The following is a 17,039-nucleotide window of genomic DNA, read 5'->3' as shown; positions in this document are numbered from 1 at the left end:
TTTTATTGTATTTTTGATCAAATAAATGCAGCCCTGGTGAGCATAAGAGACTACTTTTAAAAAACATTAAAACCGAACCCAAACTTTTGAAGGGATACTTGAAGGGAAATAAACGAAATCAAAACTGATCTAGCTGTTTTTGAACACTTCTGTGCTGCGCACTCTCAGCAAGCGTGGTTTGTCGAGGCATGATGCCTGTAGTAGGAGCTGGGGTTGCACTGACTGCAGACTCACATAAACATAGGGTGGAATTTCTCCATTGGTTAGAAATTCCCATATTATGGAATGTACACATAGGTAATTGCATTGTTTTTATTTTACTTCAATAATTGCATTAAATTAAAGTGTTAAAGACAATCCTACCATATCGTAATCTCCATTCAAGCTACACAGGAAGCTTGTTCGGACAAAAGTGGAATTGTTGAAATAGGATGGCTTTGTAAACAAACACGATTTTTAAGCACAAAATCTTGAGAGAGCTTTCAAAAAGAAGGATCTGAGTCTCACGGCTATTCAGAGGCAAACTTTATGTGTACAGATCAAGAGGCAGCCTGGTCCTCTATAAAATGCACTGAATTAGGGATTAACCTCTACTCCCTGTTGGTCACCAGAGTCTCTTTAGTGGCTGAAAAGCCAGGAAGACACGGTTCTCCTTGTTTCATAGGATTTGAATCCCACTTTGGGGGGGTTGGAATCAAAGACCACTAAATGCATCACAGACATCAGCATGAGTTCTCTGAGATAAGCTCCTCTGATTGATTTCCTCTTGTGTGGAGAACACAAAGCCCAGACCACCCCCTTGCGCTCCCAACTACTGATTGGATATTTAATGACCCCAGTGTGTTTTTTGGGCATTTTAAGCCATCTCCAGAGTGTAATATAGCATAGTAAAGGGGTGTGGGGATGGGCGTCCTGGGATAGCAGTCTCCCAGCTCCACTTAATCAACTATGGGTCCTTCTTTAGGGGTCTAAGGAGTAGATTGCCATCCCTTTCTTCCACTCTGAAGCCCATGTCCCTGAGCATTGTGTCATCTGCAACACCTTGTCTCCGAAGGCCTTGTATCAGCTTCTGATTCTCTAGGTTGTGTTCCAGGATGTTCCGGATGGCAAACACGGCCCACTGGCTTATGACTGGCAGGAATATTAAGGAAAGTTACTATATCACAAAAAATATTTAATCAAAAACAAAAACTAGATTGTAAATGTAAGTGGCACGTTCCTGTGCAAACTCTCTCTGCAGGGGCTGTCAGCATGATGTTGCTATAAGGTCCATCCATCATAAACATACTCCACACGGCTCCGGGGAGTTAATAAAGGCCTTCTGAAGCTAAATGATGCATTTGTGTAAGAAAAATATGCATATTTAACAAGTTGTAAAGTAAAATATCTAGCTTCCGCCAGACCGCCTTCTGTATTTAACTTATTTTTTTCATAAGTTGAATACGGAAGGTGTAGGACGTAGTGTAAGCATTTTGAACTGCGAGAGGCATTACATTCTCTTCGAAAGTTGAATACAGAAGGCGGTCTGGCGGAAGCTAGATATTTTACTTTATAACTTGTTAAATATGAATATTTTCCTTACACAAACGCATTGCTTTGCATCAGAAGGCCTTTATTAACCCCCCAGAGCCGTGTGGGGTACGTTTATGATGGATGGATGTACTTGAGCTTCAAACTCATTGGCCCCATTCACTGCCATTATAAAGCTTGGACGCATCAGGATATTTATTAGTATAATTATTATTATTAATATAATATTAATTGTGTTCATCAGAAAGAAAAAAGTCATATACACCTAGGATGGCTTGAGGGTGAGTAAATCTTGAGGTAATTTCATTTTAAAGTGAACTAATCCTTTAATTATTAAAATTTAAAAGAGGTTGTTTAAATCCATAATCCAAAGTATAAGCAATAATAACAGTGACACTACCAAAGAGACCTACAAACGTAAGCATAGGTCCATGTTAACTTTACGATAAAATTACCTGACCATTTAAAAATATTTTGGCCATACCAGAAGTGAAGCTAGCATCACCAGGTCCAGCAACCACACTAAACAGTAAGCAAGGATGACAACTTCCTGAAGCAGTCAGGAAGCAGCATCCGGGAGGACACAAGCTCAGCTTAGTGGCTCATCCCCTTGTGAAAGAGCAGCTGGCACTGTGCCCTGCTTTCTCTAATACAGACCGGCAGTGATCGCTAGAGAATGAAAGCTTTTTTTTTTTTTTTAACAACAGTGCCAGCATCAGTCAAGGAGCCTTTGGAAATACAGCTGTAATACATCAGATTGTCGTGTTATCAATGAACCGTTTCATATGGAACAGAGTTGGCAGGATGCAGGTCAACACTATAAAAATACAAAATGTCACTTCATTTCATTCAAGTGGTGATTTTCCACCCAGGATTTCAATCAAGTTTTCCAGAAAGTGTTGCACATCTATAAAACTGAATTCTGTCAACACCACAGAATTACTCATATACGCAATACCTACATTTAGCTTTATAAACTATTATGACTAGATATTTCACACAAGACGACTGATGAGTGAGGGTTACAAAATGACCGTGAGTCAGCCCAATGGTTCCACCTCTCTGCAGGGGACGTTGCTAGGTGGAGGGACATGAAACCATTGGGCAAGGCGCTGGCTTTGCTCTAATAACATTTCAACTGCGTTTTCAACTTTGAACAAGCCACCAATCATTCAAACATCAAACAGTGCGGTAAAACCTCCATTAGTAATGGAATTTAAGGGGCTATTACAATGCTATTCACACTTTAGATAGCAATATCTTTGCATTTTTTGCGGCGGTTGTTACTAAACCAGAAAACGCTCATTAAACACACCACAAAAGCACAGAGTGAAAACAACAAGTCAATGGAGTTATGACCAAGGATACAGGGGTTGTTGCTGTCAATGCTGCAGTTGTCCAGAATGAGAGCTATACCGTCCAGTTCTCTTACCTATAGGAGACAAATGGGAAAAAAATAAAAAAGGAAAATGGTCTTTAACAGGGACATCGTGAGCCAGACTGGTCAGAAAACAATTACTTTCCATAGAGGAAAGTCCATGCGGTTAAGCTCTGGTTTGGCGCAGTCATACGAGTTTGCGCTGGTTTTCGTCACATGCAGTTTATAACTATACCGTACATTATCCTGAGTCCGTATCATAACCCGAGAGCTACAGCGGTTGCCCTTTAACCACCTTGGTTCATTAAAAAAATAAATAAATAAGAAAGAGGAGACACAAGCCATAGAACCCTGACTATTTTCTGCTGCTAATGACTAGCATGGCGTTTGATTGAGAAAGTAATGCTAGCAATAAAATGAAGGGAAACTTATGTAACCGTACACTTTGGCCACAGAATTAGTTTTGTTTGGCTATCCTCACATGTAGTACACTATTGCAGAAGCAGCATTTTAAGGCATTGGTACTTCTGATGCAAAAGCTGGTCCAAAACTTAACTGTACTGCTACCTAAGATACCTTTTAGCAAATATATTTATATACTGCTCGGCCAAAAAAAAAAAAAGTTGCTGTTTGGATTTTAATAGTTAAATACTTAAGAATCTATGAATGGATCATTATTACAGTGATTATTATGTTTTTAGCATGTTATATATTTGGCAACGGTTCTTTGAAAGGTGGGGTATGTATTTTTTCAACAACACTGTTTCGAAGTTAGTCAGGCCGACACCAACAACAAACGTCTAACCAATCAGCATTAGGGGGCGTATGACGGTCGAGGAGACAGAATGAGCAAGAGGGAGATTTGGAAGAAGAAAAAAAAAAAAAAAAAAAAAAAAATCATCTCATCTCGCAGAAAGAGAGATGATGAGACGCAATACAAAAAGCTCAAAAGAATATCACTGGAATGAAGGTTTATAACTGGGCAAGCACTTTAGGACCAGCGTTAATATTAGAAAAGTTTTCCAGCGCTGGAGAGAGCTAAGCGGGAAGGCCTGAAAACAGACGCGGAGGCTGCTTTGATCCCGCTTCACATGTGAGTAACACTGGGTTTGAGTGTCAATGATTGTCTGGAGCTGCTGTGCTGTTGGCGACTAACAACGAACACTTGTTTTTATTTACTCTTGTGTACTGTACATTAATTTTTTGTGCTTCTTTGTCGATCGTTCATCTGCGCTTTATTTTTCGTGAAGCATTTTGTTGCACGTCAGCTGTGATAAACAGACATCCACTCGCATTGCGTGTGTAACAGTGGCCAGATAGTGAGAGTTGAACAGGTAAACCACTGCACATTGACGACCGCTACAGAATGAGGTGTTTAGCGTCATTGTCAGTGCACTCGCCTCACACGCCAGCAGCGGACGGGCCGGGTTTGAGACCGACTCAGAGCAGGGTGGTTAGGATTGGAGTTTTGGAGGCGGAGCAATGAAGAGAGGGGTGGGTTTGTTTGGGTTGATTTCAGATATCAACAATGTCCAACAGCGTTGTTGAAAAAATACATACCCCACCTTTAACCCTAAAAGATGGAGAGTGTAGCTTTTCATTTCTTAAACAACCATGTAGGAAGACGTATCATGGCCATATTCCAAGATGAAAATGTCAAGATTCATCAGGCTCAAACTGTGAAAAAATGTATTGGAGGGAGCATGAAGAATAATTTTCACACAAGAACTGGAAAAAATCTCTGATTCTTGACATTAATTTCATTGAAAGTCTTTGGGATGTGCTGAAGTAGACTTTACATAGTGCTCACCTCTTGCATTGTCGACACAAGATATTTACCAAAAATGGCTGTACTTCTTGATGGAAATAACATCACAACATTTATTTTCATCAAGAGGTACATCAGTTTTTGCAAGAGCATATTTTAAAAACGGCAACATACCAACAGAAATAGTTCAGATTAATTAAAATTGATTAATTTATCTAATATTTGTGCTTGCCATTAGCATTAGCAACATGATAATGGTAAACTCTGTTGAAATTAATTGAGTCTCTGACCTTCAAGTGCTATTGTGTGGCACTTTTTACGTTGAGCTGTTAAAATTGGTCATTTATGAGCAGAGTTGGGTAAGTTACTCTAAAAAAGTAATTAATTACTAGCTACTAATTATATCTTCAACAGTGTAATTAGATAAACATACTTATTACTCTCTCTAAAAAGTATTTTTTGTGCTTCCTTGTCGATCGTTCATCTGCGCTTTATTTTTCGTGAAGCATTTTGTTGCACGTCAGCTGTGATAAACAGACATCCACTCTCGCATTGCGTGTGTAAAGGTGGCCAGATAGTGAGAGTTAAGCAGGTAAAAAGTATTGGATTACTTATTATAGTTACTTTCTAAATCCCATATCAACTTCAACCAGATGAACAATACAAGGATAGACAGGAAACTGCACTTTTACTTCTTTCAAATAAACAGTATACAATTGCATAAATTATTTTTGAACTGACCAATGTGTGTAAAGGGAGAAAGTTACATTAAAAACATACATTTTAACATTAGACGTTGAATTTTGATGTTAAATCCACTATTGTTTTATATAGAATTGTTCTTGAATCTATACAGTTTTTAATGCAATTACATCAGAAATAACTAAGGGTGTAATGATACCCCCATGTCATAATTCGATACACATCTCGATACTGGACTCATGATTAGGGTTGGGAATTGCGAGAAATTTTCCGGTTCCGGTTCCGATTCTGCCTAACGATTCCGGTTCCGGTTCCATTAAAATAATTAAACAACTAATAAAAAATAGTAGTAAGGGAAAAATGCACAATACTCGACTCAAACAGTCCTTTTTGTGTTTATTATTCTTGTAAAATGAATTTAACAGACTGTTAATCTCAACATATTCGCTAACATTTTACAATAAGGTTCATTAGTTAACATAACTACATTAACATGATGTTAATCTCTGTTAATGTTAATTTCAACATTTACTAATACATCACTAAATTCAAGAGTTGTATTTGTTAACATTAGTTAATGCACTGTGAAGTAACATTAACAAACTAAGAACAGCTGTATTTTTATTAACTAACATTAACAAAGATTAACAAATACAGTAACAAATGTATTACTCGTGGTTAGTTCATAAATGAACCTAAAGTGTTACCACAAATTAGATAAGATGCTTGAACACGCATGTAAGATCCAGACAGGTGAAACAGAATATTTTTGTAAGTTGGATTCATAAAGACTTGTTCCTGAAAGAATGATTCAGTGATAGACACATTTTTAACAGTAAATTTGTTGCCACCTAGTGGCGCAACAATGCAATCGATACAGTCGTTATTTGAAGTCCAGTTACTTTCAGAAGGTAATTTATTATACATAAACATCAGCGTTTCTATCTGAATAATAAACTTTTGTATACTTCTGTTATAATTGGAATAGGCCTATTTGTCACACAGATATAATGATACTGTGCGTTTGAAAAGATTGTTTGTGAAGCTGTTTATATCTACACATGACAACTCTCTTTAGATCAACGGCAGCGCGAACGCAGATTTGAATGTCGCGATTTTATTTTTGTCAAAGGTTTAATATACACGGGCGAATCGTTGTCATTTAGGAATTAGATCATGTGGGTGAAGAAATCGAAAACGCGATCTTTTAAAGATAAATCGTGCAGCTTTGGGCACCTCTCTCTCTCTCTCTCTCTCTGCATTGAAATTGACGTATATGAGTAGCGCGAGGGCTTTTCAGTGCATTCATTGCTACAATATTCATGATGTGAGATGTCTCTATTAAAGGGGAAGCTCCCCGCACTTCGCCCACCCATCACACCAGAACCGTTTTCGAAACCGAAACTTACAAATCTTGCACGGTTCCGGTTCTTTTCAAAAAACACTACCGGTTCCGGATGAGAACCGGTTCTCGGTTCCCAACCCTACTCATGATACGATATTATTGCAATACTCCAAGACATATGGTAAAAGGTTGATATATATTCATGATTCTGAAGCTGAAAATACAGAATTATTTTAGACGAGTATGCTTGCGCTCTATCACTGACTTGATATATTTAAAATAATGTAGGCCACTTTTTACTGGTAACATAAGACATTTTTGCATTATCAGGACCCTCAAATATTCCCCCAATGCATTATTATACATTATATTCAACATTATATATAGTGGTTTAATGTAGTACTGACACTAAAATTCTGTAAACTTGATTTTTTTTTCTCATACAGTAATTTTTAGTTTGGGTGAACTATACACAATACATATTGACACTATCCACGATACATATTGTTGCATTTTTGTATTGTGATATGTTGTGACAATATATTGTTACATCTTTAGAAGTAACTGTAATTAAATTACAAAAAAAAAAAAAAAGAGTAATTCCTTACTTTACTTCTTCAAGGGAAAAGTAATTAAATTACAGTAATTAGATTACTCAGTAATTAATTACACCCAACACTGTTTATGAAGTTCCATGACAAGGACGATGCTAACTTGCGGGGGATTACACAGAATCTGGCAAGGCAGTAAATTTGTAAAAAGAAAAAAAAATTCAAGAGTGTAATATAGTCTAACTAGTTTATAGTCTAAACTTGAGAATCACATTTTTAACACGTTTACATACAAAAGCAATGGAAAAGCAGCGCAGTGGAATGCAAAAACGTGTTCTGTGTAAACAACCCATTAGAAAGCAGCAACGGGAGCAGTAGGCAGTGAAGGTGCTCACAAGGTTTTAGAACAGTGTGTTGGTCAAAAAGTGAGGGTGCAGGCTGGGGGAGACTTGCTATTGTTTTTTGACCTTTGAACTCTCAGTTGTGTGCTTTGACCCTATTTAAGAAGGCCGGTACTAGGTTCTCCTCTGTGCTGATTGAAGGGGGACAGACCTGAAAGGATGAAAATCCCTCCATGGCAGGAGGCTGCTTACAAGGGAATTCATTAAAAAGAAAAAAAAGGAGAAAGGGAACAAAGTGTTCCCAAAAGATTTGGGGAAGAAATGAGATGATACAAGCATGAAATTCAGATTGGTTCTCAAGCCTTTGTCTACCAGCGTTAATCCCCTGATTAGTTTTCAAGGAGGGATCTTCCACAAACAAAAAGCCCAGGCATGGGCTGATGGACAGCACGCAAGGCTCTAAACCACAGCATTGTTAATGTGTTTACCACGACTGGGTTGTGCCGTCCGTTGATCAGTGCATTACTGGACTTGGCTGCAAGCTCTATGGTGTTAGTTTCATCACTCATTGCCAACACATTCCTTAACATTCCAACGAGTCATAGAAATCGCAGGAGGGGAAGTATAAAAGATGATTTCCAAGATTTATGCTAAATACTTCCTTCCCTTGGCAATCGCATAGACTATTTCAGCTTTTTTTTTTCTTTTTTTTTACCTATCAATCAGTTCTGTTTTATTGATGAACTGCAAGCAAGGTGGAGTCAAGCAAAAACCCCATCTCAAACCCCATCAAAAAAAATAAAATAAAAATTATATATACATATGAAGACTTCAGATGCAAAAGCCTCTAAGTGCCATCTGAAACTTTCTTCTAAAATGCAGTTTGTTACGTATGGGGCTGCATAGCCGCAGACCAGTCACTGCTGACCCCGTCCACTGCTGAAAGCGCCAACAGTACACACAATTATATTTATAATACATATATTTATAAATTGATATGTTTAGACTTATATAATTGGTTTCTTTTTTATTTTTACCTTCTAAATACATATAGTTTGGATAAATATATTTATAAACCATAAACATACACACATATATACAATAACTTCCAAGAGTTATTGTGTGCTGTACCTTGTCCTGGTTGACAATGTGGCTGTGACACAGGTTACCAATGAGTCGAATGAGCTGAGCTTTGAAACCGAACACAGGGTGGGTGTCGGCGCCCCCTGGCCTTGTCAAGGAGAAATCGTGTGCTGCAGTGAACACATTTTTACTGGTTTTGCCTAATAAGTGGACTTCTTTCAAGAGATCTGGGAATGACAGAAGATATAAGGAGAATTTACACATTACATACAAGATGAGAGTGAGAGAAAGAGACAAAAAAAGAGAGAGAAATGCATGCTGGCATAACTCCCATGTTTAAGGTGTGACATCAGAGCTGGACGGATGACAGGAGAGTCTGTGAGGAATGTAGATTGTGTCTGTCTGCAGTGAGCTGTAACCTGTCAGAGGTTTCGGTTTCATACAGCGCCCCACTGAAATGGCTGCTATGTGTTTTGAATGGGAAAGGTGGGAAAGGCATATAGGGGTGTGTGGTAAATTTTTCAGTTTAGTTTATCATCTGCAAAATGAACAGTATGAGGGATAGTGAGCTCAGCCACATTTTCAAGACAAGAGACTTTTTAAAGTGAGTAAGCACCAAAACAAATATTTTGCATCTTCATTTCATGGCAAAGGCTTGATAATTTCCCATGGTTTTTGTGTATTCACATTAAGAATGCATTAAGATTTTTATCTCCAACAAAAGCAAAAGCATTACGCCAGTACTCCACATTTACCGACTGTTGTGCTCAGAAGGCCAGCGTGATCCTGCAGGGCCATAAACTCTTTGCAGTCAGAGGTCATCTCGCAAAGGATGTCTAGAAGCCTGATGACGACCATAGCCGCCTACAAATGCAAAACATATACTAGGCTTAGTATATCTTCTATAAAATGTACACTACAGTTCAAAGATAAAAATAAAAATCTTACTGATGCCAAAAATTTGAATGGTAGCTTATACTATGTATACTAACTATTTTCATGTTGTGGCCTTTATTCAATAAATGGCAGAAAATCTAATCTATACTATTAATTTTTTTTAAAAACATGCTAAAAACAATACCAATATGAAATGAAAAAGAGAGTCCCACAATAATTAGCTGTCCAATCTCAGATGATCGAAATTCTAATATGTACAGATACTGATAAAACATCCATAATATTGACCGTGATATGATAGGATCCCAATACTCTGCAGTATTACAGTGCAGATAAAACTGACCTGGTCATCTGATGATTCAGAGCTCAGAGTGAGAACAGCTCTGCAGTGATCAGTGAAGCAGGAAGCCAAGAACTGAGCTACACTCAAAGGCATTAAACAGTCCTTCTCCTTCTCAGCAACACCAAGCTGTGCTAATATCAGCTCCAATAGTGTGAGCCTGTTAGCATACAATTACATACATTTATAATGTTATTTAAAAAGATACATTAATTCTTATATCCCATTTTACTGTGCTTTAAGAGTGATGCTCTGGCTCTGTTCTAAACCCTAGTGAGCTGTCTTGCTTTCTGTATAGGGAATTACCTTTTAAGGCAGCATCCTAACCAAAATGGAACCTCATTGGCTTTGGAATTGGAATTCATTTAAATATTTTTAATAGAGGGTATGCATAGACGTCACTTTCCCGCCGGAACGTGCTCCCTCAGCTGGACTGAGTGGCAAAGGAACCTGCTGCATGACTGGATTTAATAGGGGAAACTGCGAAAACGCGAATAAAACAAAAGTGTTCCTTATGACATGTCAAAGAAACCTAATCCATGGATATTGACTTGCAGCCAGGAATCGTGTTTCCTGACATTTATATGTGCCTGATTTCGACGCCGGGGAAATACATAAAGCAAATCTGTCTGTGAACGCTTTATATAACTACAATATAGGTAGGTCTAAATACGAGTGATCACTTATATCAATGTTATATATTTCATCATATCGTCCAGCCCTAAAACTTGTATAGTTTTTGTCAGTGTTTATTTAAAAACACCCAATTATGCAGAATATAAGATGGTAAATATTAAGTTGTCAACACAATATATAACAATACAATATATAGGGTATGATTTTACCCCAAAATCCAACATTTTGACACAAAATGATAACTGCAAAACATGTTTCTTTGCCTGGAGTCCAGCTGTTTCTGTGAATTGCAGTGACCTATTTGCTTCTTTTTTCTGTAGCTTTCAGCAGTCTGTAAAAATATACCTCAGATTTTGTGTCAAAGCTATTTGTACATTCAATCGCAAAGCTCTTTCCCGTTTTGGATGTGTTTTGTGTATTTTTTGCAGCTTTCACGCTGAAAACCATTGCTGCCACTGAGTCTTTTGCCACTCAGTGGGCGTAACCGCAGTCATAATGGTCGACGGTGATGTCACGTGCATACCCTCTATAAATAATTGTACACCTAAAGTACAAAAAAAAAAAAGTGTATTTAACTATGTAATGTGACTTTTTACTTTTGATATTTTATAGCTGCCATCGCTGAGTTCCTTACAATGCATTCTGGGATTGTCTTATCCATGAAGGATAAGATGTTACCTTCGAATTTTAGGTATTTAAAAAATTGTTATTTAAAAGGCCGCCTATTATTTGGAACAGTCTATGTTGCCTAAAATGCTGTCTAGTTATGCAGCTCACTATAAATTGTAACAGAGTTTAAATAAATAAATAAAAAAACTCTGACTCAAATCATCCAAGAGTTAAATCTCTGTGATGCATTGACCTAGATATAAGTATCTCATTTTCATGCAATAACTGAGTTTTTACCTTGCATCATTGGTCATTTCGGTGTACATTTTCCTAATAAGCTCTGATGACTTGAGGAAATGTTGTGTGGCAATAAAGATCCTGTAAGAAGAGTAATATATGACCAAAACAGGATATAAAATAGGCCTAGATGACAGATGAGTTTGTTCCAAATTTGTTTCATTGAAAACTAATCAAAACATAACACAAAACTTACGTCCAGTCCACATCAGGCAAGCTCCTGCACAAATCCATGATCTTCAGGGATAATTTAAGTTGCTGTGTGTCTTTAACTAGCTGCTCTGTCTTGTGTTCATCCAGACAAGTGTGGATCACCATACACGTGTATGAAACCGCTTTCTCATCTGGGAGCTCCAAAAGGTCCCTTGAAGGAGATAAGAAGCAGTTCCAAAATGGTGGCATATGTGAATCAGTGGCATAAAACTAAATGAACAGTGAACACATTTTTGACTGACATCATAAGAAATGCACCAGCGGCACATCTGACCATAAATTAACTCACCGAAAGATGTGCGGGAAACCAAGCTCCCAGATGTCATCTTTGCAGAGCTGGTTTCCAACGGCAATGTTACCAAGAAACTGAACACCACATCGAAGTGCTGCCAAAGGAGAAAGAGTACATTGATTTATCTGCCTGTTACCTCCATTTCACAGAGAAGAACCTTTAGATTGAGCTGAAACACTTGAAACCCACCATCATAAATGTCATTTGAACCTCCTGACGAAATCTTCAGGAGTTTGGCCAAAATCTCAAACGATAGCTTGATAGAGCCTAGATCTCTGTGGAGATAAAAACGTTTTTCATCTTGTTATAAAACCCACAGCCATATTGCTAAACTAATAACGATTATGATGTTATAAACAGTGTCCATAAGTCTAAGAAAACAATAAAAATTTGAGAATACCTAGGGTTTTAAAAAACATAAATCACAGTTATGACATAAAATGAAGAAATTCTGGAATATTTCTATGCCACTAATCAAATTTGTGGCATTAATCATGTGACTCTTTGTACAGATGGTCAGATGTTCAAATCAGATCAAACTTGTGGAGTTCGTGCAGCTCGAATGCGAATTCATTTGAGGACATAAAATATAAACAAATTAGATTTTTATTTCTTTATGATAGAGTGTCATGAAAGACACCTATAAATAAAGTTATTATTGTTATTACTATTATTTAGACATCACATTTTGGTTAAATATTCAACTTTTTACTCAAATTGTTATGCCAGTGATATCATTTGAAATGAAATATGTTGTATTACATTTTTTATGCAAAATTGAGCCTTCTGTATTAGCAGTGTCAGACTTTTTGGACTCCACTACTACCTCAGACAGCACTGGTTTTGAGTGCACTGCACACAGGCATTTCTGTGCGCTCTGAAACACTCTGCGGTAAGTTTATAGCACAGAGATCCTTCTTCCTGTGAATCCATCTCCATCAAATGATGAAAATCCACATAAAGTCTTGACAGCACTGCATAGAGGTTTCCAAGAGCCTCCCTGTCAACACTGTTTCTGAAACAAAACAGCACAGTGTCAGTAAATTTTTAATTAGATGAATATGTTTGGCAGTTCATGCATCTTGTCATTTCCTTTATAAACAATTAATGTATGTGTCAGAAAACTGGTTTGTGTGTAAGTGGCTGTGGTTATGATACAGAGACTAAGAGGTTGTTATGTATATCATTATAAGCAAAATGTTTTTATCTGTATAGAAATGTATGCAACAAACATGCTCTGCTGTCACACAAACTTAAACACATACATTTCCATTCATTTTGTGGTACCTGAGCTGCTCATCCCGTAAAGCTTTCGTCACAGTTTGCAAAGTTGTAAGATGGGTATTTGTAAGTTTTTCTTTGGATATTTCACAGAGCGCGCTGTTTATGTTCTCCATGTTGTCACTGGAGGCTGCCATCAACACGAGCACAAGAAAACATAGACCTTTACTTCCGCCTACCGGCTGCACGAGGTTTCAAAATAAAAGCCAGCAATTTCTGCTCATATTCTTTAAAGTCTATATACTCTATTTGAAAGAAACATACGAGCATCTGAACTGTATTTGAGAAACCCTCTTAATCTCTGTGAAAGCACTTACTTTCAGAAAAAGCTGAGTGTCAAGCTAAGTCATGAGCTGTTAATAGCTAGCTAGCTAGCTAGCTAGATAGATAGATAACAACATGTATTTACTATAGGGTTAGTATTAGGAATAGGGTTTTGTTAGTTGCATGTAATTATGCATAATTTACTGTTATGACTACAGTAAATACATGAACATATGTAAAAAGGACACTGTAAAATAAAATGTTACCAAAGATTTTTGCCAAAATTCACTGAATATTAATTTAATAGACTATTTAATGAATAGCAATTTTGACACTGCTGTATGATTTCCATTATTCCTTACAGTCAAGGAGGTCAAGAACTGCAAAAATTAATATCGCTCTGCTACAAATAGAACAAATAGTAACTACAGGATTAGAGAATGGATCCAAAGACACATGAATCCATTTTTTGAGTTCTGATTTTATGCCATCGCTCGTGCTCCTCTGAAAAACACTCTATGAAGGTTACGCTGATTGAATCCGGTCCTGAGAGGACAGACTGAATGTTTGTGATGATGCCTAAACATTATTACATGATGTAACTTTCTTGATGTCCCCGTTCAAGAATGAGATCATCTGGACCATTATAAGCAAGGCCATCTGACACCCATTCATCTGAATCAAACGTTCAAAGGACTTCGACATCAGTCGTTCCAGTTTTTTCATAAACAAGATGTGGGGACAAGTGTTCCAGCTGAAACAACAAAAGGCCCGAGTTCCCTTTTGAATCTCCAGAAGTGCCAGAGTATTTTAGGTCACTGGCTTTCCATTTTGTGGTTCATCTCGTGTTTTTTCTGGCTTGGGAAATGCACTGAAGGAAGTTGGTCTTGCATGAAGATTATAATTACAGGTGGTTTTGTATCAGACATATATCCTCGGGTTAAGGGTGGACCCGCTGCTAATACATAAATGGGGTATTGCCGCTACCAGACCCTAAAACAGAGTCATTGATCATGAGAGACAGAAGCCAACTGAAAGCATCTACTGTGCTTAATGGCTTACAGGGCCAGCTGAAAATGTTCCCCTCCACCACTCCAAATGTATCTGGTGTCCTTGAGCAGATAAATATGTGCTAAATCAATGATCACTTTGCACGGCAGCGAAACGCAGAAATATTATAGAAGTGGGGATGTGTGTTGCTCTAATATGGTTCTCATAAAACACTTCCTCATGGGAAGCAGCTGGGTGCAGTGAAGTATTGCTTTCACAATGACAGACTTGCAGGAGACACATTATAATATATCCTGTCATGGTCTCACTCCAAAAGGAGGCTCCTTCTACAATAGTCTCAATATTGAGAGTGTCGGATAGGAAATATCACTCACATTATTGTGTGAAACATGACATATCTGTGTCAATACACATTGTAAAAGAAAAAACTGCTCTATAACTCGATTGAAAACAGCACTGTTGGGTTTCATGTAAACGCAATAATGAACCATCACAGGACATACGCTTCTAATCTTGTAATAAACCTAGAGAGAGTTTGAACTTCAAACTGTTTTTTTTCTCCAACATTTTGGTAATTCATTTTTTTTTTTTTTACGAATTTCTAACAAAAGAAAAGTGGTTGATATCTGACTGACAGGAGTTTTTCCAGTCAATTTGTAACAAATCCATTTACTTTGAGAAGAATTGTGACAGTTTGGCCCATTACTACATGTATAACAACCAGGGCCGTCCCAGTGCGAGTTAGAGGAAGCGGGGCCCCCTTGGTTGGTCTGTTCGCGATTGCTTTCGGGGTGGGGGGGGACTGTGTGTTCTTTGGTATCCCTCTCAAATCTCAGTCCATTTGCCGTAGATCACCCCTAAAGCAACCACAAATATCTGTTATCTCAACAAAATAACTAAAATGTCCACCCCAGTTTCTGTGATAGATAGTAAGTTGGAAATTAGAGTTGCCAAAAGAGTTGCCGACTTGTTGAGCGGATTCGTAAACACCTCTAATTGGCTGTTGTGTTCATGCACTCATCGGATATGTCTGTGATTGCCTTCAATGATCAATGCTTCAAAAACTTTGTAAATAGTCATCAATAATGCTCTTCACTGAGCGCTTACACAGATACATACGGAAGCATATGTATCTGTGTATGTAGCAGGCTGCTCCCGCTTTCAAAACGCATTCAAATTCAAACGCTTCCGTGAGTTGATCATTGTAGCCAATCACAGACATATCTGATGAGTGTTTGAACACAATGGCCAATCAGAGGTGATTACCAATCCACTCAACAGCACTCAAAACATCACATTTTCAAAATTTCAGTACCGACTGGTACTTTTGACAACTCCACTGGAAATTAAAGTTGAAATTCAGTTGCATTCAGATCCGCCTCCCTACATCCAATCAACAATCAATGTATAAAACCAAATCCCCGCCCTACATTTTTTTTCTGTTTCGAAGGTCAATTTCACTCAGATTTACATCACAATACAAAAAAAAATATCTGTCACAACTTCAGGTAAATTCATCCACAAAGGCTATTTACTTCTCAGTGAACTTTCTTTAAATTTTGCAAAAAAAAAAAAAAAAAAAAAAAAAAAAGGCAATCGGATACATCTGATTATTAAAAAAAAAGTAGTGAAACAAAGGTTTAAGTATTGCTTTTTATCTTTCATGATCTCTGGACCTGACAATTCCTCTCATCACAACCTCAAATCTCTACACCCACAGGTAGAAACCCTCCAAACCATAAGCGGAAAAGATCTGTATCTGGAAAAATCACGGCCGCAACTTTTCTTCAAAAGTATCATTTACAGTCAGCCTGTTGATGACCACCCAAAACTAACAGAGAGAACCATTATTCATTCTCAACAGAATCCTCAAAGCCACAAACTCAACTTTACTTTCTTGCTGGCCTCCACGGATCTATAAATAGATTGCATGATTCCTTTCGCTTTTAAGCAAAAAAAGGGGGTGTCCTAATTGTTTTGACTTGGTCAGTCCATTTTAAAAACATGATTTGCAAAATTAAAAAGTATGTTGATTGGCTTCTCAGACTTTTTAGATCCTGCCTCCTGATCTATAAGGCAGGGGGTTGGAAAGTGATGATAAAAAACAAATAGATTGGTTGGTTTGGTTTGTTAATGTGTAACTGCAGCCCAGAACAAGCACCCCCTCTACTGACCACACAAAGAATTACACATCGTAACAAAAACACAAAATTGATTGCGAATTAAGTGTATTATTATTTTAAGCAAAGGGTTCTCAACTTCAAAGGGGCCTCAAGGTGATTTAAAAACTATTCAAAACAAGCATTAAAATAAGCTAAAAAAAAAAAAAGATATAAGCTGACATATTTCTTAGTTTAATTTGTTCCCTTGTTTTTTATTTATAAACCAGGAAAACCTGGAAATACAGTATGAGGGAATTTTAAAAGGGTGATTTCTAGTCCTGAAAAAAATGTTAATGAATAAAATCTTTTTATAACGAATATACATTTGTTCCAGTTACA

The 17,039-nt window shown here is 37.4% G+C and overlaps 1 protein-coding gene across 4 annotated transcripts; it reads right to left on the bottom strand.

Moving 5' to 3' along the window:
• Positions 1 to 298: 298 nt before the first annotated feature.
• Positions 299 to 15,513, bottom strand: atxn10 (ataxin 10). Of its 4 annotated transcripts, none has more exons than XM_051892180.1 (11): positions 13,270 to 15,507; positions 12,809 to 12,997; positions 12,172 to 12,257; positions 11,980 to 12,076; positions 11,674 to 11,841; positions 11,478 to 11,558; positions 9,939 to 10,095; positions 9,454 to 9,562; positions 8,747 to 8,925; positions 2,899 to 2,962; positions 299 to 1,131 (listed from the first exon to the last, which is right to left on the bottom strand). In XM_051892180.1, exons 1-11 carry the CDS (start codon positions 13,398 to 13,400, stop codon positions 947 to 949), a joined length of 1,446 nt encoding a protein of 481 aa, XP_051748140.1. In that variant the 5' UTR covers positions 13,401 to 15,507; the 3' UTR covers positions 299 to 946. The 4 variants fall into 4 exon arrangements, with proteins under 4 accessions (XP_051748140.1, XP_051748142.1, XP_051748143.1 ...); XM_051892182.1 differs by having other exon boundaries at positions 13,248 to 15,506; XM_051892183.1 differs by lacking the exons at positions 299 to 1,131; positions 2,899 to 2,962 and adding an exon at positions 4,474 to 4,585 and having other exon boundaries at positions 13,270 to 15,513.
• Between the last annotated feature and the right edge of the window lie 1,526 nt (positions 15,514 to 17,039).

The sequence above is a fragment of the Ctenopharyngodon idella genome, chromosome 4 (genome assembly GCF_019924925.1).
Source record: "Ctenopharyngodon idella isolate HZGC_01 chromosome 4, HZGC01, whole genome shotgun sequence".
Classification (NCBI taxonomy): Eukaryota; Metazoa; Chordata; class Actinopteri; order Cypriniformes; family Xenocyprididae; genus Ctenopharyngodon; species Ctenopharyngodon idella.
Note: the sequence above shows the minus strand (reverse complement) of the source record. Positions and strands in the feature narration are given on the sequence as shown.